This window comes from Microcebus murinus, chromosome 9, assembly GCF_040939455.1.
Source record: "Microcebus murinus isolate Inina chromosome 9, M.murinus_Inina_mat1.0, whole genome shotgun sequence".
Lineage (NCBI taxonomy): Eukaryota > Metazoa > Chordata > Mammalia > Primates > Cheirogaleidae > Microcebus > Microcebus murinus.
In genome coordinates, this window is record NC_134112.1 from 24,418,572 (window position 1) to 24,443,359 (window position 24,788).

Sequence of the window (24,788 nt, forward strand, 5' to 3'; positions counted from 1 at the left end):
CAAGGTTCCCTCTATGTCCAACTTAAAATAACAATACAAGAGAGAAACCCTTCCCAAAGTGAATCCACTTCTTACTATCCACATAATTAAAGTGACATTCTCACAGCTGATGGATCCTAAAAATACCTTCTAATGTCAGAACTCTGGAGGTTTTATAGTCCCCAACATATGCAATTCCCTTGTTCAACTCTCTTATAGGAAAATCTAATTTTTATTGTCAACCAAAATTCTTTCAGTGCATTTTAAAACCTTATCCCTTTCCTTCCCTAGTTGAGGATCACTGATCTGTTACTTTTTTTGGTTTTTCTGCCAAGTTCAAGTTCTCCAACTCACGGTGGGTGGGCTATTTTGCTATTATGCTTAAAGAGCCAGACTGCCTGGCATGTAGTAGGCATCTAATATTTGTTGAATAAGTGTTGTTAAGATTTTGTATGCCTAGGCCAGGGGTAGAAAAATGTTAAGTGCTTAGGAGTGTCATGCAAGTTACATAAAAGCCTGAACCTGGCTGGCTACTAGAAAAACGGAGTGAATTTGAGAGCCTATGGCCCTTTTGTGGAAGGCAGGTTGCTTCCCTGCTTCATTGTTACTATTCAGGACATTGTTGCTATGTAGGAATTTGGAGCCAGAGCACCAGAGCTACTGATTTTCCAAGAGAATCTGGAAGTCTAATCGTCACATGAAATCTAATTTTGTATGTCTTGAGTCAGCACTCTGCGGGCTATCAATTATAATCTCTGGCCCAGATCCTAATATAGCTACTAAATAATTTTAATTGAATTTCAGCTTCATATTGAGTTATGAATATCCTTCCCATGAAGGAACAGGCAAGAAATATTTTGTATCACAAATGTCATCGTTGATTTGGTTAAGCAAGCTTAATTGTTGATGATTAAGCAAACTCAGGATGTTACTTAATGCCCCTTAGTGAAATGAAGCTCTTCTCTGAAATATGCAAGAAAATGTTGGACAAGAACATGAAAGGTCCCCAAAATATATATTACTGAAAACTTCAGCCACACTTGCAATTCTTCTGTAAGTTAGTAATTCCCAGAAATGAATTTCAGCCTTTACTAATTATGTATGTTTTGGTCCTTAACGTTACATGAAGCGCCTATAATAGGGCTGAGATGATCTACAAGTGAAAAAGAGTTACAGTGGTTAAAGCAAATATAATAATACATGGGCAAATGAATAGTAAGAGCTTGTTGTATAAGGCAGTGGTCCCCAACCTTTTTGGCACCAGGAACCAATTTCATAGAAGACAATTTTTCCAAAGACCTGGAGGCAACAGGGGTGGGCACCGTGGCAGTGGAGCTCAGGTGGTGATGCGTGGCCCTGTTTTCCTAACAGTCCGTGGACTGGGGCTTGGGGACCACAGGTATAAGGTACAGTCAATCCCCATTATTCGCAGAGTAGGTATTCGTGATTTTGCCTTCTCACTAAAATTTATTTGTAACCCCCAAATCAATACTTGTGTTGCTTTCAAAGTCATTTACTGACATGGGCAGGGCAGTGAAAAATTTGAGTTGCCTGGTTGCACACTTTCCCAGCTGCGGTCGAACAAGGCAATGCTCTGCCTTCTTGTTTCGGGTCATTTACTGTAAACATGTCCTTTTTGCAGTGTATTTAGTGCCATGTTTTTTGCATTTTGTGCTTTTTGTTGGTGATTTTGCTGTTTAAATTGCCCCAAGGACAGTGCTGAAGTGCTGTCTAGTGTCCCTACATGCAAGAAGTCCTCAATGTGACTTACAGAGAAAATGTTAAGTATTGGATAAGCTTCCTCTAGGCATGGGTCATAGTACTGTTGACCCTGAGTTCTATGAGTCAACAGTATATATTGAATAAGGTGTCTTTAAACAGAAACACATAAAACAAGGTTATGTATTAATTGGTTGACAAAAATGTTGTGAGCACAGGCTCACAGGAACCTAACCTTGGATTCCCGTAGGAGCAATGGTTCAGTGTCCACAGAAAGTTACTACTGTGAACAAGAATCAGCTATATCATCTATTTGAAGAAGAAAAATAAAAAACATTCCACTGATCCCCTATAAATTTAATGAGTTTTTTTTTTTTTTCTTTTCTCTGAACCATCACTAAAATGTTGTGTTTGAGGCTTGGGCTGCAAATCATCTTTTAGGTATAACTAATACCCTTTTGGTATTTAGTTATGAACTCCTTTTGGATAGAGTCTAAAAATGACCAAACCTAAACTGATTCATCAGAGAATTCCAGTGCACTAGGGTGCAGAGTGATGTGCTGTAGTGTAAGACTCTCTTACGTACCTCCCAACCCCCGTGCACACATATACATGAGCACACATATACACAATTTTAATCCTTTTAAGGAATATGTTAGATGCAATACAGGGATAAGAGGTTTAAGGTCAATTAGTTCTAAATGTGAACTAAAATTTCAGTTGAATAATAACTTTTCAGAATGAAATTTTCTAAGAACCCCAGTATTTACTACGTAGTATTTTTCTTTTAGCTTGAATACAAGTCAATAAATCAGGTCCATCATGTTTCAAATTTAATAGCTGCCTTATTAACCAAAATTGAGTATTAATAATAAAGTCAACATATTTACTGCCCTTTTCAATGGGATGATTTTCATTATTCATTACTCAATTACTTTTGCAGTAAAAAGAAATGAGTGATGATTTGTTTTGGATGAGCATGTTATTAAATTAATGGCTTGTTTCAAATGTTTTAACCTAAATGTTGTAGTTGAAAAATATCAGTAAAACTTTGCACTTCACCTTATCAAGGGTAATAAACCTGTTCTAATCAAAACATTAAAACTTACTCCATTTTTAATTACTCTACAATAATATCGTATTGTTATATGATACCTGGAACATGAAAATTTTTAAGAAGTGTTTGTGATCAAATCATGCACCTCAATTAATTAGGCAATAACCCATAAACGATCTATTGTTACCAGGGGGTAAAGAGTAGCTCGCTAGTTAATGACCCAAGCTGAAGTTAAGCTGAGCTAAGCTGAAAGAAGGCACTCGTTAACCACAGGAAGGATGAATTTTGTGAATTATAATTACCATATTAAATGGAATTTGGAGGATTATTACAGCCCTCTTTTGAAACGTTGCATTATAAAGAATTTCTGCCTTCAGCGAGGCAGGAAGCTTGATATCCTCCCTGTTTATTTTATAATTACTCAATAAAATCTAGGCGAAATTAGTTGTTACCAGTAATTAATGACCAGTTTAATAAAAAAAAGGGAGTCTAGCAGATGGTGATTATTTTTTTAATAGGGCCTGCTTGAAGGAGTCATCCTGATAGTAAACTCCTGGCAGTAATTGGCAGCTAAAATGGCTGGCGGCTGCCATCTTACTAGTTACTGAGGCCGGGCTCATCCTTTGACCAGCTGAAATTCTTCAAGGAAAGTAAATGGTGTTCTGCTGACTGCCACAAATAAAATCATTTCCACTGGCACACCAGAGGGGGCGTTCTAAAAGACAGGAGCTTGAGGCTTGTCTGGGGACATTCAGAGCTCCTTTTCTGCAGGTTGAGCCTGAGAGGGAATCAAGGACGAACAGAGCACCTGGGAGGACCCTGTGTGAAAAAGAAAGGTATTATCCTCGGTAAGAAGTGCTACGTCCATATGGGAGACTGAGCAAGAATGGCAAGGTACCTGTTAGCCACAGGGCCCTCTCATCCTTAGCTAGTGAGCAGGATTTTCCATTTGTATTTTATTTGTTTATTTTTGGGAGACAGAGTCTCACTATGTTGCCCAGGTGGGCCTTGAATTCCTGGGCTCAAGCGATCCTCCTGCCTCAGCATCCCAAGTAGCTGGTACTACAGGCATGCCACCACCATGCCCAGCTAGAATTTTCCATTTTTAGTTAGGGATGTAAGGACTGCTTTCCTGGCAGTCCTGCTGAAGGTGGGAGAAAGCCAGAAATAAAGTCTAGCAACAAAAGGTACACGGAATTGATAGAGACATAACAGACGCTGAGGGTGACTTGCACACACAGTTAACATCCAGGACTGAAGTGCGGCCTCCTGGCCCAACTATACAGTCGTCTTCTGCTTTGAGCCTTGTCTGGTCCATAACATAACTCCCCGTGATCTGATTCTGAGTGATTTGTGCCCTCCTCCAGACTCCAGCTACCAGTCTGTCGGCACTTGGAGAGCAGAGACCCTGTCCCCTCTGTGTCCCTCAGCCCACATACAGCAAGTACCTCCATAAATACTTGTTAGATTGAATTTCAGTACACATCAGACCTGTGCCCAGTAGTATCTCAATGGCTGCTGAAAATACTGGGAGCAATTCCTTACGTTAGTTGAACTTCATGATCTGTGAGCTTTCAGGAATTTTCAACTCACCTAGCAGATACCTAACCAGGAGGGTCTTACCCCCATTTTGTTTCAGCCCCATTCCTGCCCCTGTGCTTGTCCTCAGCTTTGTTCGGTCTTTCTTTTCCTGCTCCTCTTACCGTTCAGTTTGTTTTATTGTCCTTTATGTATCCTGGTGAGCAACCTTACACCCTTTTAGAACTGGTGGAAATAAAAGGATGAATAAATAAAACCCCCATTTCACAGGTGAAGAAAACTAAACCCAGAGATTAAAATTTTGATCCCAGGCACATAGCTAGTCCGTGGTAGAGCTGGACACAGGCCTTGCCATCAGGTCCCACCTTTGTTTCTCTGTGCCAGAGCCCCGGCTCTGTGACAACCTCACGGAGAATGAATGAGAGAAATCAGGCTTCGATTATAGTCAGAGGGGAGGGGAGGTCAGAAAATGGCCAGAGCATGTTTGTGTAAGAGAGATGAGGCATGTGGAAGGGCTCCCACAGGTGGGCTGGAATTCCTCCTTCTGGAAATGTTGATCAGGCAAGAGCTGGAGGGGAAGAATGGACTTGAACAGGGCTCTGACCAGGTGTGAGGGAGAGCAAGTGGCTTCTGTCCTGAGTGCAGTGAGTGAGGTGACCACCCAGGTCTGCAGCGTCCCTTGGAGGTTGCCTGGGCCCAGCCCACCAGGCTCTGTTCTTGTTCTGGACCCTACGGACAAAGAGCAGAGATAAGCCAGGCCTTAGAGAAGACATCCCTCCTCGCAATCCTACTTATCCAAAAAACATGGCCTTCTGTTTTTTAGATGTTTTGTTGTTTTTCCTTTTCTCAAAAACATATTGCATGATTAGAAAAAGTCAATTTGGTTACCAAAAAAAATTCATATAAACTGTTTTGTAATGACCTCCCTTTGGTCTCATTAGGCCTGATGAGGAAGCAGATTCTAGAGGCCCTCAGGAGGTGAATTAACTCTTTCAAAGACACTGGGGTTCTATTCAGTGAATTACCCACTAAATGGCTCCCAGGTATCCTGAAAGATATACTGTCTCCTCACAAATTCCTCATGTTCTCCCAGGGAGTTATGCAGACTCAGAGAATGTGTGGTTAATTGCATCAATGAGGCCAGAGCCAGCTGTGTAATTCACACTGCACAGTGATTGGAAACACTACCTGCAACAATTGCGCGTGGGGGTAGGGGGGGATGGGAGCTTAATTTTGGCATTCTCCAATCTTCCCCCAGTTTTAATAGGCAATGCTGGCATTCTGTTTGCACGCTTCGTGCATTTTAATTCCCAGAATTCCTCTTTCCCAAATTCTGCATTGTGCATTTTAGGGCCACATGCGCTGTAAATAGTCACCAAAGCCCTATTGTACATTATATGGGGGGGGGGGGATGGAAATGTCTTAATTGGCTTTTCAGGACTCTAAATTTCATGTTTTTTGTTTCAACTTTAACCTTAATCTTAGCAGCCCATTTAACACCTTGCTAATACCTTTCTCACTGCTCCCTCTTCCTTCCTCCCTCTGCATCACTCACCTCCATTTCCAGGGGTGGGTGAGAAATGTCCTTTTGAAGTCAGTGGGAGTTCCAGACTCCTGTCATTCTGAAGGACACAGAGTATGGAGGTAAACTAGCCCAAGATTTTTCTCACTTTCTCTAGGGGAAAACAATTTGGTCTCAAGACTTACCGAAGTAAAATTCCATAGTGCAAAGGCATTGTGAGCAGACTTTCTACTCCCAATAAGGAAAAGGATTAGACTTTTTCTCTGGGTGGCTTTGGTTACACAGTAAGAAATACAGGGTCAGAAAATGTCACAAAGAATCCTCCAGGCAATTGAAAAGGAGGTGTAAGTAAAAATCATCGTAAAGTACCCTTCACAGCAGGGACCTATGTTAGAGTTTTATTTCAACAAATTGTTGGGATCTCATTATTTGAGGGGGTCTATGGACAGCTTGAAATTGAATTTCAGCTACTTCCTATGTATTTATCAAAGCCACGTGATGATGTGTCCTGTATTAACATTTTCCTGCATCCAGTGTGCCCCAGTTACGAGCTAAAGCCTCTGAAAGGGAGGACATGTCTTTGCACAAAACAGTCAAATAAATAAATGTACTCTTCATCACGAAAGGCAGATCTTCAATCGTAAACAACATTTGTTCCCCAAATGCTCATCTGAAAATATAAGAGGAGAAATAAAATACTAAGTCTGAAGAAAGTATAAGAACTGTATTCCTCAGTACCTTCCCCTTCTGAAAGATATACTGTCTCCTCACGAATTCCTCATGTTCTCCCAGGGAGTGATGCAGACTCAGAGAATGTGTGGTTAATATAGATGTCTAAAATGTAGGTGTTTCCCCAAGTTTTTCTTCTTAACCCTTGCTTTTCTTTCCCTGTGCTCTCCCCTTGGTTTCCACCTCTGGGTGGAAGACTCCCAAATCTAGATTGCTGATCTAGTTGCTTAAACCCCTCAGGTGTCCACCACAGTGTCAAACCCAGCTATTCACACTGGACTCATGCCAGCTGCTACAGCACTGCCTACTAGGACTTTCTGTGATGATGGAAATGTTCTGTTTCTGTGTTCACTGTGGTAGCTGTTAGCCACATGTGGCTAGTTAAGATTAATTAAAATTAGAAATTCAGTTCCTTAGTTGTACTAGCCACATTTCAAGTGTTCATAGCTTCATATGGCCAATGGCTACAATCTTTAGCCTTTTTGTTGGTATCTTTCCTATGGCGTTATTTAGCTATAGGTCCTTGGACAAGCTACCTAGCGTCTGTTGGAGGCTCAATTTCCTCACCTATAAATGGGACTAATAATACAGAGCTGTTGTGAGGATTAAATAAGGTAATAGTGACAAGGCACCTAGTATTGTACATACTGAGAAGACTTTTTAAAAATCATAGATCTTTCCCCCTTATTCCTTAAGTATTAACTTCCAAATATACAGCTGAAGCTTATGTGAAAACTCCAGGGCCATTTTAGAAACAGGTCAGTTCGCACAATGCAGGGAACACCTAAGAAAACTATGGATTTAAGCTGTAGACCTTTGGGGTTTGGTTATGGGAAATGTTCTCAGTGATCTTCTGCATCAGGGTTAATATAACAAGTGTTCTGCAGAATGTTAGAACAAGATTCTTATAGGTTGCAAGGAATTATTTTAGTTAGGATTTTGTCTAGTTTCCCAGAGCAAACTGACAGGAGGAAAATCCCTATGAGGCTAGCAGTTGTTGCAGTAATTATTGAGAAGCATCTCCATCTGAAAATGCCCATTGCTTCAGTGGACACTGTGGGTTGGGAAGACAGCTTGGTTTACATGCATGAACCTGATAAAAGAGACTCCCTGGTCACCAGAAAGGGCCTGTGTGTTAGGTGCAGAGGTGACCAGGGCCTTTCTGGAGAGGAGGGCCTTAAGTCACTCCTGGTGTGGACCATTCTTGCGCACTCTACAAGCAGTGTGGTGGGAGGGGTGTGTGTGTGTGTGTGTGTGTGTTGCCTCGTTTATATCCTGACTGCAATCCATTAAAGCTTTAATTACACTAATTAGGGATTTGGGATAATCAGGTTGGCTGGCCTGAAATGGGGGCCTGCACGCTCTGTGAAGAAAAGCCTTGCTAAATAAAACAGCAGGATAAACGGGATTGTGGGGCACCAGCATTTCTGGGAAGCAGCTGATGCTGAGGATTAGTGCATGCCTTTGGCATGCAAATGAAGGCTGCTCCTGTAAATCAACAAAAGAGCTGGATGCCCCGCCAGGAAACACTTCATTTGCAATTAAGTAAGGTGACATTCTTGAACAATTTAAACACACAGAGACCCTGAATTTTTTTTCCCAAATAACCCACAAATTTGTGGGGGCTGTGCATGGAGTGGAGCATGTAGGGGGAAGGTGGCCAGGAGATCTTGTAAAATGCAAACTCATTTCAGAGCCTTACTGAACAGTGGTTTTGTGTCAATCTTTTCTCCCCCTAACTTAGAGGACACCAAAAGTACCACGACGATATGCAAAAGCAGCACATCATTGGACATTATAATAGGGTCCTCGTATCAGAAAGAGTTGGGAACCATTGGCCTCATACCTTCCAAATTAATAAACTTTCAGTGTCAGTCAACAGTATGTACTCTGTAAAACGGTGCTCAAACTTGGCAAGCATTGTAATTTAGCTGTGTGTGTGTGTGAGTGTTATGGGTGTGTTCCTGCAGTTATGCCTGCAGTCCCCAAACACCAGTCAGGCCTGTTAGAAACTGCAGCTTCACCTGTATTTACAGCCACTCCCCATCACCCGCATCACCACATAAGCTCCACCTCCTGTCAGATCAGCAACAGCATCAGATTCTCATAGGAGCACGAACCCCACTGTAAATTGCGCGTGCGAGGGATCTAGGTTGCGTGCTCCTTATGAGAAGCTAATGCCTGAGGATCTGAGGTGGAGCTGAGGCAGTGATGCCAGTGCTGGGGAGCAGCTGCAAAGACAGGTTAGCATTAGCACAGAGGTTTGGCCGCACAATAAATGTAATGCACTTACATCATCCCAGAACCATCCCCACGTGCGCCTCCAAGTCCATATAAAAATTGTCTTCGAATGAGTGAGATGTGCACCATCTGGGGGATGGTCATGATGGAGACTCAGACTTTTGGGGGGAGGGGAGAAATGGGCATTTATTGAAACCTTAAAATCTGTACCCCCATAATATGCCAAAATAAAAAAAAATTAAAAAAAAAAATGTCTTCGGTAAAACTGGTCCCTGGTGCCAAAAAGGTTGGGGACCCTGCGTTATGCTACTGACCATCTTATTCAATAGCAAATCTATGTTAGGTGTTTCCCAGGGACTATGTTGGGAAAATTTCCTTTCTTCTCCTTTTGTTCTCTTTTTCCTTCCCCTTTCTTCCTTTTTTTTTTTTTTTTTAATTCTTGTAGATTTTTCAAGTGATTGTATGAACACAGGATGAAAAATATATGAATTATCTATCAATAGTCATAGCCAAAAAAGGGAAGAGGAAAGGAGAAAGTTTAAACCAGATGGCAAAGTCTTAATAATGTGGCAGTTCATCATACTAACCTAATTTTGTGTGTTTTTGAAATTATCTCTAATAAAGAGTTTAAATTATCACCATCATCAAGACCCTCATCTTCTCCATAACCAACGTTTACAAACTCATTAGGGTTAACTCTTAAGGAGCACCTGTAGTCCCAGCTACTGGGAAGTCAGGTAGGAGGACTGCTTGAAGACAACAGTTCATGGCTGTAATACACCTGATCACACCTGTGAATAATCACTGCACTACAGCCTGGGCAACATAGCAAGACCCTGTCTCTTAAAAAATTATTCAAATGTGTACTTACCTGAATAACCAAATACCTAAACTTATTTATCAGATACTAGCCTCCTGGAAAAAAGGGAAAACCAAATTCTTTACAAAAGACAAAATTAAAAATTTAGTTTAAATGTTTTAAGTGGCTCTTATTTTCAATTTAAAAAGCAATGTCTCATTCAATAAAATATTGTAGAATGTGTGTTCCAATGAGCTGAGCAAATGAGGTTGGCAGAGAAACAAAACGAAAAGTAGATCGTTTCGAAGTTACTTTATCTAGTTTTTTGGCAGGAAGTGACGCAGAGAGTTGGACAGGCAGATTGCACCCCTAATGTCCACTTGGGGCTCCTCAAGGCTGACAAAGAACTCTTAGAGATAACAAAGTAGGCCACAGCTGTTTTAATTAAACAAAGGAGGTAGTTGTGTTGTGAGTTTTCTCTTCAAAGGGGGCAATTATGTACTGTGAGTTTACTTCTCTTACTTTATTTTCCTCCTTTAGTTTAGTTATGAGTAAGGCCACCTTTCACTGGGCCCCTTCTGAAGGGTTCCTGTGAATCTCCTGTTCTTTGGAAGACTGGCCTGTTTCAAAGTTCAGTTTAATTATGTGGCACCTAGCATGCGTGACACCATTTGGTTTGGTCTGGTCTGTTGGGGCCTAGTGCAGGAGCTTAGTCCAAAACAAAGATTTTCCATGAATTTTACTTAACACTCTCTAGCCCAGAAGCAGATTAACTGAACTTTTGTGACAAAGGGAAAAAAATTTTAATTTAAAAAATAAATCAGCACTCTTCCCTCCACCCTCCTGTCCCCCGACCTCATCCTACCCTCCCCGCCCATGAACTGGAGGTCTGTAAGCATAAGATGCCCATGTGCTTGTGCTTTGCCAGAAGATAATCCATGTATAGAGCTGACTTTGCCCCTAACCTAGTTTCACTGCTTAAATGAATCCATTTAAGAAAAGATACCATAACTCTAGTCCTAAACAATGCTAATCTATTGACCGCTAGACTGTGTATTAAGTTTGAGTCACATACACACAAAAATAAATTTGGGCAGTTGGCGTATAATTGTATTCATGAATAGATGCTGTTATTTAAACATGTCCTTAATATTCTTGCTTCACCTTGGGGACAGCTCTTATTTAGACATACTCAGCTTTCTGTCTCAGATACTATGTTTATAGTCTGCCATCTTTGAGAAAGAGGTAAGGTATGTACCAAATGAAGAATGCCTATGCCAAGCCACGTGTGGAAGTATCAGTGGATATAAGGAGAAATGTGTAACTCCGAGATGGCACAAACCTTTAGCTTATGTGTCATCAATGGTTTGTAGTGGCTACTTAGGGCATGGTGCTGAGGAAGATCCTAAGGCTGAATCCAAAAACAGCACAGACAGGAGTGCTGTGATCGATTAACGATGCATCACTTAGGCAGAATGCATCATAAATGGCACCAGAGCCAGCCACTGTGTGTGCCATCCCTGGCATAGATGAACCCTACCTATTTGAGACCTCTCTTACGCTGAGAACCCTCTACCATCTCATTTGCTTCCCCTCCCCTTTCTCAAGCCAGTGTTTCATTAACCAGATACCTCCAGTGCACCCCACCCCTGGTGCTATATTCACTGCGGGGGGGGGGGGGTGTCTCTTGTTCTTAGCCAACTGTTGACTGTCACGCCTTCCACCTTGTCAGAAGAGCTCACCTAAGAGTAAGGTCATGCAACATCAGGGAAGCACTTTTCTTTGGAAACAGAGCCTTTTGATCCCAGACTTAGATACTTGTCTAAGCCCATCTGCATACTGCCTAGGTTCCCCCCAGAAATAGCCTCTTATGTAGGAATTATCCAATCAGATGGCTGTTACATTTATAAGGAATTTCTCCTAAGTCCTGAGTGAAGGCCAGGAGCGTAGGGCTAACACTCACAGAAATATTGAGACTCTGCGTGGCTTCCTAATGTCTCTTGAGTATTACGTCAGGCCTAGGCTGTTCATGCATTTGTCTAATGAGATTTTTGACAGTAACCCCCAATGAGGAAGGTGTTAGGATTACCCTGTTTTATGATTAGGATGCCGAGACCAGAAAGGGCAGATAATTTGCCCAACCTTGAACACCCAGTAAATCAGATTAGGAGTTTGCCTCCAGAACCTAAATTTTTCAACCACCAGGCTGTGTTCCCAGCCATTTACTGGAACTAAAATTGCAAAAGACCCTAAATCCATGTTTTTTCCTCAGTTTTTAAACTTCTTGCAGTTTGTGGGGAGAGTTAGGCATCATCTCATTAGCAGCTTACACTGAAACCTCAATAACTCATTTAATTTACTTCCAGAGTAGGCAAAACAAGAAAACTCAAAAGCTATTTGTAGTTTTATACCATAAAACCTCATAAAGTTCAACTTCTTTGTTTTGTTCATTGGTCTTTACACGAATGTCAAATTAACAATGAAAACCATGTGTAAGAAATAGCCACAGCATTCGCAATTCAGTGAAGGTAGAGACCGAATGGAAAGGACGATAGACAGTTGCCAAGAGAAGAATATTCCAGTTGGCCTCCAAACCAAAGACTTGTGGTGTAGTAGTTTTCATGAGTGTTCTTTTATTCTTGGCATTAATGATGAAAAGGACCATGGTTTACTTTATTCAAGCGAAAGTAAATAAAAATTAATTGCTTCACTGATAATTTATGCTGACCTGTGGCTTAAAAGAGTGGTTGTTGGACCCTAATACAGAGCTTTCATTAAGGTAGATTTGACTGTATGATTCCATAGTTGTAAAGAAAATACCCAATATTTGTTGAGAACATACAAAGAAAGTATATTCAGGAATGAAGATTTGTTGTTTTGTTTTGTTTTGTTTTTTGAGACAGAGTCTCACTCTGTTGCCCAGGCTAGAGTGAGTACCGTGGCGTCAGCCTAGCTCACAGCAACCTCAAACTCCTGGGCTCAAGCGATCCTCCTGCCTCAGCCTCCCAAGTAGCTGGGACTACAGGCATGCTCCACTATGCCCAGCTAATTTTTTCTATATATTTTTAGTTGGCCAATTAATTTCTTTCTATTTTTAGTAGAGACAGGGTCTTGCTCTTGCTCAGGCTGGTTTCGAACTCCTGACCTTGAGCAATCTGCTCGCTTCGGCCTCCAGAGTGCTAGGATTACAGGCGTGAGCCACCAGGCCCGGCCAAGATTTGTTGTTTTGATTACTTAGTTTTGGTGCATGGATTTCATTTAAGTGCTAAAATGCAGGAAAAGATATTGATTTACAAAAAAAAAAGTGGTTCCTAGGTGCTGTCCACAGAACAGCTGCTCATCTTTGAATGCTGCTCTTCATGAGGATGTTTCCAGTGGTCTGCAGTGTCTGAGTTGGCTGGGGCGTGTAGGGCCAGGGAGGGGGACATCTAGCACCCCGCTGCCCCTCCTGGTGTCTGGCCACACGAAGACACTCAGCTCTTGCTCACCTTTCTCCCAGCTCTGGGAAAGGAGAAGCTACTGGATATGGGTGCTCTTGTATTTGCCTTGTTTCGGTTTGCCCAGCATGTTTTAAGAGTTCCATTTGGTCAGCATTCGTTCAAACCCAATTTTTAGCAATGACAAAGATAGAAAACACATTTGGATATGTTTAATTGCTTGTATCTAGAGAATATAGATAATATATTATCATAAACAATATATTACAGCGTACACGTGGTACAATTATAAAATGATAAAATGAAATTTTATATTGTATCAAAAAAATTGTAAGTACATTTTTCTATGTTCTTTTATCATAATCTTAAAGAGTCTTTCTCAAAGGATTGTCTTATTCTAAGATTATGTAAGAGTATATATTTTATGTGAAAATGGCCTTTTTAATGAGAGGCCAGCGATGGTAAATGGTAGTTAGATAAGGTAAATGTAGCAATATAAAAATTGGTGACCCAATGTTATTAAATATCTAAAAAATTTGTAGAATATCCAAGCTGTAGTATACCATAGAGAGAATATAAGTTAACTATAGCCACCTTTAAAAAGAAAAACAAATTCGGAAATAAAATGTGATTGTCAAGACAGTAGGTGAAAGATAGATCACCGCTTATCTTGCCTTTTTATCCTTACCCTCCCTTTTCTCCTCTCCCTGTCCCCCAAAAGGTGAACATTTATAAGCAAAATTAGCTGCAGGGTCTAATATGAAATTGACTTGTTCTCATGTTCATTTATATTATGCAAATTAGAATTCCTCAAACACCAGCAACTGTATCCTCCCATATATGTCAGATATAAACTTAGTAAAGAAAAGCAAAGAGAACAAAAATACTGTCTCTTTTAGTGCAGCAAGTCTGTGAGTTTAGGTTTGGTACCTAAGAACAGAATCAGATTCATTGGCCAGGTACTTCACAAATTATGCCCACAACCAGCGTGTGTGTTGGGTGAAAATCATAAAAAAAAAAAAAAACCTCACAAGAAAGCGCCAAACTGATCTGATCAGATGGAGTGGGTTTTTCCAGTTGCTGCTTTTAGATTTATTATTTTACATTAAAATTTTAATAGCAGCAGGTTAAAAGGGGCTCAGAGTTTTGGTGATACTGCAAAAAGTTTTATGAAGCTTCAAAATCCACCCCATGGGCCTCAGATTGTGAAGTCAAAAAATAGCTCTGGGATGAGAAGTGAACTATATGATTATTTGAAACGTTGCTAGAAACTTTCTGAAATTAATGTTACTTGGGGATCCAAATTTTCTTTTCTCTACTGAAAAGAACATTTGTTGAGTTCCCAGATCACAGAAAAGGCCATTCTACTCAGGAAGAGGCACTGGCAAGTGACCACTCCACTGGGTTCCAGGTCATGTCTCACTGGCCAGCTGCTTTAACCAAACACTCCTTCAGCTCTGCCCCACTATGGATTTAAGTTGCTGCTAACATGAGAAGGCCCACCCCATGAATTTATTAGCAGATGTGCCTTCTGAAAGCCATCATTACATTGAGACATAGAACGGCCAGATCCTTTGATGTGTGGGCCACACAGGGTCACGTGCTGAAACATACCCATAATTCCCATTGCCTTTTCCCACGGCCGCAATTCGAACATCCCACGGGCTCTTTTTGCTTGCTTACTGGCTGTCTGTCCATCCTTGTCCTGGATTGTACATGGTGGTAGCCCGAGAGAAGAAAAATCTGTAATCTCCAGATCACACTCTCCCCTGGAGGGTTAGATGGTCATGTCAGAAATCCCATCATCTGGACAAACGAATTGCCAGATTTGGGAGGACTTGGAATCTCGGGGCCTAAGTGCCAGCTTTTCTCAAAGGCTTTCTGGTTTCCACACACTTGCTTTTGACTGAAAAATGGCAGTGCCCAAAGGGCCAGTGAAAAGGCAGAACAAAGGTTTTGAACTTCAAGTGAAGCATGATTGGATGTGGTGCTTTCCACAGAGGCTCTGCTGGCCAGCTGCCTCGGAGCTTGTGCAACATTACGACTCTCCCAAGCGGACAGCAGTTCCTATCTGACTGGATGGAGAGACGTCTGTCTGGCAGCTGGCTGCGTGGAGGGTCTCCTCTAGCCTGTCCTGATGCAAGGACCCTCTACAATTTGCTGCTTCTCCGGAAGTCAAGACAAAGGTGTATGGCTTCGTAGATGGCCCCCAGCTCATCGTGTCTAGGGAGAGGACCCTTCGTTTTGTATTCTAGGCACTATGACTCCTTTCTTGAATTTGCCTGCGATTGCAGCAGATTAATAAATGCCTGCAGAATCAGGAAAGGTGGCTCTTTGCTGTCACAATCAGCAGAACTCAGAATGGCAGCACTTAATGTTCATGACCTCAGCTCAGAAGCAACCAGATTGCTGGTGCAGATGTCAGAACGTGAAAGATTTGTGAGTTAAGATTTCCAGTATGAGTGGTGTTCACATCTGTAATGGACCAGGAACCTGACACTTGTCAAGCATAAAGTATCAGGCCCTGTTCTAAGTGCTTTATGTATATTAGTATTCATGTAATCCTCACAACAACTCTGTGAGTTGTAGGCCCTATTACTGTCACCATTTACAGGTGACAAAACTGAGGCACAGAGAGGTTAGGTAACTTGCCCAAGGTCACACAGCTAGAGAGTGTAGATCAGATATTGGAATCTAGATAGTCTATCTCCAAAGCCCATCCTCTTAATGGCTATGCTATTATTTTCAAATTCCAGGCCAGGATCTATTAGTGGATCAAGAAATCAGCGTGGTGGTGATGACCAACATATTTTGTTAATATAAAATAGAAAAGTATCAGAGTAGTAGTTACTACTACTACTACTACTACTATGTACTTTACATACAGTAAAGTACTACTACTAGTACTTTACTGTATGTAGTAAAGATTGTTTCATGAAATTTTTGTTTCAGATGTTTACATAAAATTTTCTTATCCTTGAGTCTAGGTATGTTTTATAATCCATAATTTTGTAGGTGTCATAATTCATAATTTTGTAGGTTTCATAAAGGTAAGACAGTGCAAAAATACATACTTCTAGCAGGGTCTGGGCCAGCCCCATGTAAAAAAGCATGTTAATATTTATACAGTAAAGCATATAAATATTTACACTAAATAAAATGTGTAAGTAGTCTTTTAGCAGTTCAGGTTAGGGTAAATTTTAGTGCCAAACTTAAAAAAAAAATCCAGTTTTCAAAGCTTTGAGATTTCAAAATTTCAGGTTGCAAACCTTTTTGTACGTATAAAATACATTTCTTATAATGGGTTGAAGTCAAAACAATGTTTGGAAAATACTGCACGATGTTGTTTGCGGAATTATTCACTATTAGAGCTGGGTAGGACCCCAGCGGTCATATAGTCCATATATCCATAAAACCTAAGTTCCTCACTTTTAACAAGTAGAAAACCAGTACCACAAAGGAGAGTGCTGTGACTTCTGGAGGTCACCAGTTTCTTTGCCCCAGAATAAGACTGTGACAACACACAGCTCAGACCTGTGGGCCACATGGCCTCTCCAGAGTTGTATAATAACAACCAAAGCATATCACGCATCTCAGAGCTTGGATTCTTCTGTTTTTTCCAAGAGAGACTAAGGTTTCGCATGGTTGCTTCTATTTCTGAGTGCTTCGGTGCTGGGGAAAGCCAAGTGATTTTTTTCCCCAGCAGGACACTTAGACTCAGGTGACTTGGCCGTGGAGTGAGGTGGCATTTGGAGTCTCTGCCCAGGTTCAGCAAATACTGTACATTTCCTGAGTTTGTGGTTGAAACTAGTCTCCCTGGACCCACAGTTGACATTTTCCCCTTGTGGTGTTATATTCGTGTTTCCACATTTAACATGTCAGACTGAATGGACATTGTGGTCTAAGGATTTAAAAGATTTATAATGGAGTCTTGAAAATTTACTTAAGGAATATGTACTTCCCCTAGCAATAACAAATATTACTACAAATGACCATATTAAATTAAAGTAACTTAGGCATTTCTGATTTGTAGGAAAGTTGAAATTAATCTTATGGCAGTTCCCGTTCCAAAATGAAAACACTGCTTTGCCTGACCACAGATTTCCAGGCTGTTAGTCAACAGTGAGTGAGGGAAGTCTCAAGTGACTTTTTTTCTTCAAGAAATATTCCATTTTCTCCATGTGTAGAAAAATAATGTCAGAAGGAAAAACCCCGAAAAATCAACTGTAGTTTTATCTGGGTAATATTTCTCTGAGGGAAAAATGTTTTTACACAGGAAACATCAAAAGTTCTGGTCATATTTTTTTTAATAAGTTGAATAGTGGGTACATGGATTGCCATTTTATTCTTTAAACTGCATGTAGATATATATACTCATTTGCATGTATATTTCACAATTTTTATAAAATGATTTTAAACATAAGTCACAAATGCATACAAATATTTCTGTGTTATTTAATGAGATATATTACTTACAATTTTAAAGAGGTAAAGAAAATCCTAGCTCTTGGGAGGCCGAGGCGGGCGGATTGCTCAAGGTCAGGAGTTCAAAACCAGCCTGAGCGAGACCCCGTCTCTACTATAAATAGAAAGAAATTAATTGGCCAACTGATATATATATATAAAAAATTAGCCGGGCATGGTGGCGCATGCCTGTAGTCCCAGCTACCCGGGAGGCTGAGGCAGAAGGATCACTCGAGCCCAGGAGTTTGAGGTTGCTGTGAGCTAGGCTGACGCCACGGCACTCACTCTAGCCCGGGCAACAAAGTGAGACTCTGTCTCAAAAAAAAAAAAAAAAAAAAAAAAAAAAAATAAAGAGGTAAAGAAGGCTTTCTTATCCATTCTTCATTCCTTCCCTGATTAATTCCTTTAGTTAAGAGGCAAGGAACCTGATTTAAATGCTTTTGTCCCCCCACATTAAAAAAGTAGTCATAACTATAAGGTATTTAGCAACTGACTTTGGGGGGGGATGGCCAATTTCCATGGTGTAAATATTCCCACCATGGCCACTTTCAAGTTACCAACATGTCACTGAACACAGAGTAGTCGCATACTCTGCGTCATAAAGAGGGTGGTTATACAGTAATCCTACCAAAAAGAATTAATGTAAATCTCAAGAATGTAAAGAGCAGTAAAATCATTAAATGATAAACTTTGAATTAAATACCTTTGTTTTAATACAGTGCTTCATTTAATTATAAGTTTATATAATTTGATGTTTAATAATGGCTGTGTTTAACAACTGGCTCACAAAATCCCTGAAAATTTAATGGTCAGCTCTCACGAGCAGTACAAGCAGGCTCTAGCACACTGCAGCTGCCAGATCAGCACAGTTACCATTGCAAAGCAGAGAGAATTTGGGGAGCCAGGCAAGGCAGCCTTCCCCGGATCGCAGCCTAGTGGGGCTACAAATCCAGGGACCACCAGGAGCCCAGGAGCCCCACACAGCAGGACCTGGCTCACATTTAGAAGATGAGCCCTGGTGGTAGCATGTAAACCACCAGAGCAATTCCCCTGCAGTCACCCATGCCCTCAGCTCCAGCTCTTTGAACCCTTTCAGCTTCGAAAACCGTGACTCTGAAGGGAGAACACATAGTGCAGGGTTCTTCTTAGGAGCATTTGGTTCAGAATCCCAAGGCTGAATTGGGCTCTGATGCCAGCTCTGCCACTAGCCAGCCAAGTGACCTGGAACAGGTGATGCAACCTCAATTCGCAGTTACTGTGGAAAATGAGGGGGTTGGACTGGGCGATCTGACTTAACCAAGGTGTCTTCCTGCTCTGGAACCCCACACCAGTGTGACTACTGAGGACTTCAGAAAAGATCACCGATGGTGTCAGAACCCATCAAGGAAAACTCAGACCACAGAGTGAGTGACACGACTCCCTCAACCTAAACCTCCCCCTCAGTCATGGTAATACACAGGGAACACTTCCAGCCCTGACAGTGGAAAGATCTGGGCTACGGGTCATCAAGGATGTGTCAAAATGCAGCTGTCCTGGAGATGGAAAATGATCGTGTCTGGTTTTCTGGTCGGAGCCAGGTTACTCGAGTCTTCAGCCTTTGGCTAGAGTCACAGCGTTTGCTCTGCCCCATCGGCTTGTCTAGAAACTTGTCTTCCCCAATGATTCTTTGCCGTTGGGAGTCTGTCCACCTTTTGACAAATAGCCATATTTATGAAATGTTGCTTAGTAGGTCTCAAAAAATGGGTTAAGCCATGGTTAATAAGGAAAAGGAAAAGAACAGAAGTGCAGAGGAGACACTGGCCTCTGTGTGTGTGTTGTCACCAGGAATAAATTGTGCAGCTGTGTACCTTGGTATGGCAAGTTGCCATGATTTATGGGTTGTATGTCCAAGTTCACAGCCACCAATCCAAGAGAGGAGGAAAGGCTAAGGGTTGGCGGCAGTGCTTTATGAGTGTGTTTCATGTTTAATGCTTTTAACATAGGTGCCTCATTCTCACTTCTAGAAAGCACTTAGAAAATACAAGTCAATCACCAAACCCATATGGGGGTGAAGGTAGGAGGGGTGTATGTGTGTGTGTGTGTGTTGTTATGGCTGTTTGTAGTTGTTTTCTATCCAGAGCTGTAGGAGAATATTCATCTTGGAATAAGAAAGTTACTGACACTTTTTAACCACAGAGAAGGCATGGAGAAGTCTTTCTCTCTCTGCAAGAGTTTCTGTCTGACACCAGGTGTGTGCTCTCTGTGCTGACTCCAAGCCATTCCACAGAATTTCTGTTCTACAGGAGGGACATACCAGGTGCTTTGAGAGCCATGGACATGCAGTGCATCCCCAAGAAACTTGCAGTTGAATCTTACAGTAGACAACATATAAAGACATAACTGCATTTTAATGCTTTATATAATAATAACAGCTTCTGCATTTTGAGCCTCTTGCTTCATTTCAGGTGAGTTACCTCATTGAATCCTCTCAGCAATCCTCTGCAGTAGGCACTACTGTTGCTCTGTCTACCCGCAGTTGTTGTTCTTAGGCTGTGAACACTCAGGCTCACAAGATGACCAGGGACTGCAAAGGACATTGGGTCCATTCATAAGGGTAGAGGACAGAGCCACAGCTTGCCAGCAGGGCAGCATCCACCACCTTTTGTTGGAGTCCTTGCAGTGGTACGCACGGCAGTCAGTCCATTCAGATGTAGAGAGGCAGGGGTGGAAGCTGTCCTAGCATAAGAGGCCTCAAACCCCACGGGAGTCAAAGCTCTTGTAACACTCTGCAGGCATAGCTCCCTCGTTCCCCACCAGGGCCTTATGCCCAGGGGCATGCCCAGGTATAAGACCACCATGCTCAGGAAGCCCACATCTGGATGCCTGGCCTCATGTTAGATCCTGTCCATGCAATTCACTAGTCAGGGGTCATTCTTATCATAGAAATAGTGTTGCCTAGTAATATAGTTGAAATACCTACCATTTTAGCAGGTTACCAAATTTAACCAAAGATCAAATTCCCACACAGAAAGGGAAAACATGTACGTTACTTACTTATAATGATTGTTCCCATTTTACAGATAATAAAGCAGTGGTTTAGAGAGGTTATCAACGTGCCTCAAATTATGTCCTAAGTAACCCAACGAGGATTTGAACCCTGGCTGACTCCAAATATAATGCAGGATGTAATGTTTTTTCCACACTGTAGCGTATCTGTGTTTATTTTACCATTTGGAAAACTAGATGTGAATTAACTACGTTGAGAACATTGGTCTCCCTGGAAGGAGCAGCATGTTTGCCCCGTGGTCTCACCCCCTCCCTGGCACACCACATACCGCAATGAGAGAAGCTTAGCTCTGTGCTAGTGAGAGTTCTATTATTACTTAGGATAATAAAAACAAAAAGCACTAGTTCTTTGCTTGTCTTTGTGAGTCTTTATTTTTAGTAGAGGTTTACGAGGAGGGCCAAAAGAAATCGTAAGGGTGGTAGAGCCAATTTTGCATTTGAAAATAAATGAGAGTACCTGCCTACCAGGTGCAAACAATTCTCTTCTGCATTGATGTTGCTTCTTTGTAAATCATCACCATCCTGTAGGACAGAACCTAAGAGCTCAGGGCAAGCATGTAGGTTTATTACTGTTCAGTTCAACATATAAAATCCAGTTTATATATCTGTATTGTATTGCAAGAGGCATTCAAGAAATGTTCCATCCATGTTCCAAGTATAAAAGTAGAAATTTTAAGACACCATAACAGTATTACTGTTGTTTCATTGGGTGTTTAATCGACTCTAAGCTTTCACCAGGTATTAGAACTATCTGTTCACTTCTAAAACTTCATCGTGAAGAAAAATACTAAGGAATTTTTTAGGCAGAATGTGAAATGGGTTGTGTATTTACCATGTTTAAGTGCAATGGAATGAGTTTATGATGAATCGTATTGAAATAGTCAAAACACAATTGATGGGGGAGGGGTAGAACCTAGGCAGTGGCACAGGTGTTTGTTTTATTACCTAAATGCTTTCATACACTCTAGTCACTATGCTTTTCATTACAATTTTCAAAAATGCAGCCAACAAAGTCCACCTGCCAATAATAGGAAAAGATGTATACTCTTTAGGTAAGAGATACCATTTCGTAGATTGTTTTGAATCTCATATTACATGAATTTATGAAATGTTAGATTATACAGTGAGAAAAGAACAAAGTTTGAATATTACTAACATAAGAGAACTGTCGGAAGAATAACTTTGAAGTTTCCAAAGTGAACCTATCAGGAAAAGTCGCCTTTCCTTTTATGAGTAATAAAATCAGAACATAAACAGATCTTTACTGGTGATCTCCCTCCTTGTACTGCTCTTTTCCCCTCTTCTAGAGTCTGCTCGGGCAGATTTATGTAGTATCCTGTGCATGTTTGCTGAGGCGGGCTCGGCAGCGTGTAGGGTCTAGAGTCCCTGCCTTCATGGCAACAGAGGCACGACCTCGAGTAACGAAGAAAATGTTTAAACCTAAACCACAATATGAAAATCTGGAGTAATAAAAGAAAAAAAAAATCAGAGTTTTCATGAGGTCTTAACATAGCAGTTAAGTGGTATGAGCAATAAATTCTACCAGCCTGCAGGTGAAGGACGCACTGTCTACTTAGGAGTAGTTGGGGAATTTGAGGATGGGTGGGCTTCCCAGGGGTGGAAACAGAGTGGATCTTCCAAGAGAGGAAATCTTGTAACTGAAAGTGTTACAATGGGTACAGCTAGATTCTGTGCATGTAAGTGTCCTGGCAAGAAGGATTTCCATAGGGAAACCCGACTTTGAGGAGCCTTAAAAATTACAAGCTAGAAGATTGTTTCATTGTCTTGGAAAAGGGAAGCTGTCGTAAGTTTTTGAGATTGGGACTGACCCGTGATCAAGCTCTGTTGCCAGGGTCAAGCGTCTGTCACACTCAGGTTCACTGTCTCAAGCCCTCATGCTGTATAAATGGCCCAGGTCACTTACCTTCCACTGTTGTTGCAGATTCATGACGGATGCTGCCCGCCGAGAGCAGGAGTCCCTAAAGAAGAAGATTCAGCCAAAGCTCTCGCTGACCCTGTCCAGCTCAGTGTCCCGAGGGAATGTGTCCACTCCACCACGCCACAGCAGTGGAAGCCTTACTCCTCCTGTGACCCCACCGATCACCCCCTCCTCTTCTTTCCGCAGCAGCACTCCGACAGGTGAGTGGCGTGGCCCTGCCACCTTGAGAAGGAGAAGAGAAGAGAGAGAGGGAAAGAGAGAGGTCGCGCACGCAAGTGACATGCTGGGGGCAGGAGGGAGCTCGACACGGGTGATGACTCAGACCCACCACCTCTTTGACCTTTTACTGATCTTTGTAGAGTGTATTGATTTGTTCATCTATTTATTTTTGAAGAAATAATTATAGATTATTCATGTGTATGTGATAATGGTTTTATAGATTTTTTTTATCAATATTTTCCCACTTTTACTGTGCATACACATATACACAACATATTTTCAAAATGGCCTTCACAATATATAGTTTTATCACCTGGTTTACAACTAAATACATTGTGAACATTTTCTCCTTTCTTCTATGACAGTTAAAGTAATTGCATGGTTTGGAGAAAATTTATTAAGCAATCTTGTTGGGGAAATTTAGATATAACTTTTGCCTAAGGTGACTTCATTCTTTTTACAATGCCTTGAGGAAAAAGGGGAGTTCTTGCCTCAGGTAGCTTTCTATAGATGACAGAAACTCGGCCTTCACTTGCTTCTATACACTTACCTGATCAGCAGTCAAGTAATCCATGTTATTTTTTCCAATCCATCTTCCCCATGTACTTCCTCCCTCCCACCTGGTCTCCCCTGCCACATGCAGACTTCCTTCCCTCCAGCTCTCCCAGCTCCTCCCCTCAAAGAGGTTTTTTTCCTTTTAAAGATACAGTCTTAATTGATTTTGATCAGTCGTACTCAAAACTTTATTCTCATTTCCACATTAGCATCAGCCTTTAATAACCTGAAGATCAGATTCCGTTGTTCAAAAGAACGTATTACTAACAAGAGTTGATAGAATTGTATGTATCAACACACATAGGACTTGGGCACAACGTAGATATGGCTAACTTTTTGGGTTGTTTTGAAAAAAGTAGTTTTGGCGGGCAGGGCAGAGGTAAGAACTAGTTGGCACCTTAAGGAACTGTTAGGGAGCATTAAGGAAATATATTCATGATTTTAAGGCAACTGACAAGGACATGGGAGCAGCAGCCTTTACTGGTCCTGAAATTTGTATGATATCCAATGTATTTCCAGAAAAAGGCATATGTCAATGAATAGTGACTGTGTGTAGAAAGGCAGGTGCCAGCTCACATAAGCGTGCAGACGGTGGGTGGTGGCGCTGGAGTCCCGGAAGCCACGAGCTGCTCATCCGTCACGCGGCCGCCACAGCCAGGTTAAGCTCCTAAGGAAAGTGGCATTTACACGTGGAACGCTTCGTGGGCGGCCAGGTGTCGTGGGGCACAGACCCACACAGCTTTCTTTGCACATTTCAGTGGCCTCCATAGAAGGAGGGCGGCAGACACAAAAGGACCCCAGCACGCAGGTTTTGTTTAGTTCCTTACTGTCCATATCCTCATGGATGGCAAAAATTAGAAAGATGGAGGACGAATCCCAGGCTCCTCCTGGGACCAAATGCTGTCATCTCTGAAGTCCAGGTCTCCCCGAGATGGATGTGTAAGTTTATGGTGGCCCAGCCCGGCAACTAATCCCAGCTCAAATGCTTTGGAAATGGCCATGATCAAAGTCACCCTGAAAGAGAAGTGCTCCGTCTTCCTGTAGCCCACGGCTCTCAACAGTTTAGGGGGGCAAATGTTAGCATGGCTTAATTCACAGAGTCATTGCCAAAATACACAAAGGAAATCAATATTTTTAGAGTGAAAATGGCAGTTTAAAAAGGAAAATATCCCAGATGAAAATGTGCTTTCTCCAGAAGGTCTTAGTTCAGGAGCCAAGCTTTCCTGTTTTATAGATATTTTTAAAAGCCTTTACCATTTATTATACACAGATGAAGTGATACGATGTCTTGGGTTTGCTTCCATCAGGTGAGGAGTAGGTGAAACAAGATTGCCATGTGTTGATTATTAATGAAGCTGAGTGATGGGTACATGGAGGTTTATTATATCATTCTCTCTATTTTTGCTTATTTTCCATAATAAAACAATTAAAAACAAAACCACATTTTGAATACCTCCTGTATGCCAGACTCTGCACCACAGTGGTGAGCAGAGGGAGGCCCCTCCCTGGCCTCAAGGATCTTCTACCTGTTGTAGGGTGGTGGC

The 24,788-nt window shown here is 41.6% G+C and overlaps 1 protein-coding gene across 1 annotated transcript in view; it reads left to right on the top strand.

The window, feature by feature from the left end:
• Positions 1-24,788, top strand: part of JAZF1 (JAZF zinc finger 1) — a 334,436-nt gene that overhangs the window by 255,094 nt on the left and 54,554 nt on the right. The window contains exon 3 of the mRNA XM_020289891.2: positions 22,474-22,670. Coding sequence (XP_020145480.1) covers positions 22,474-22,670 — 197 coding nt within the window. The remainder of the gene's footprint in view (positions 1-22,473; positions 22,671-24,788) is intronic.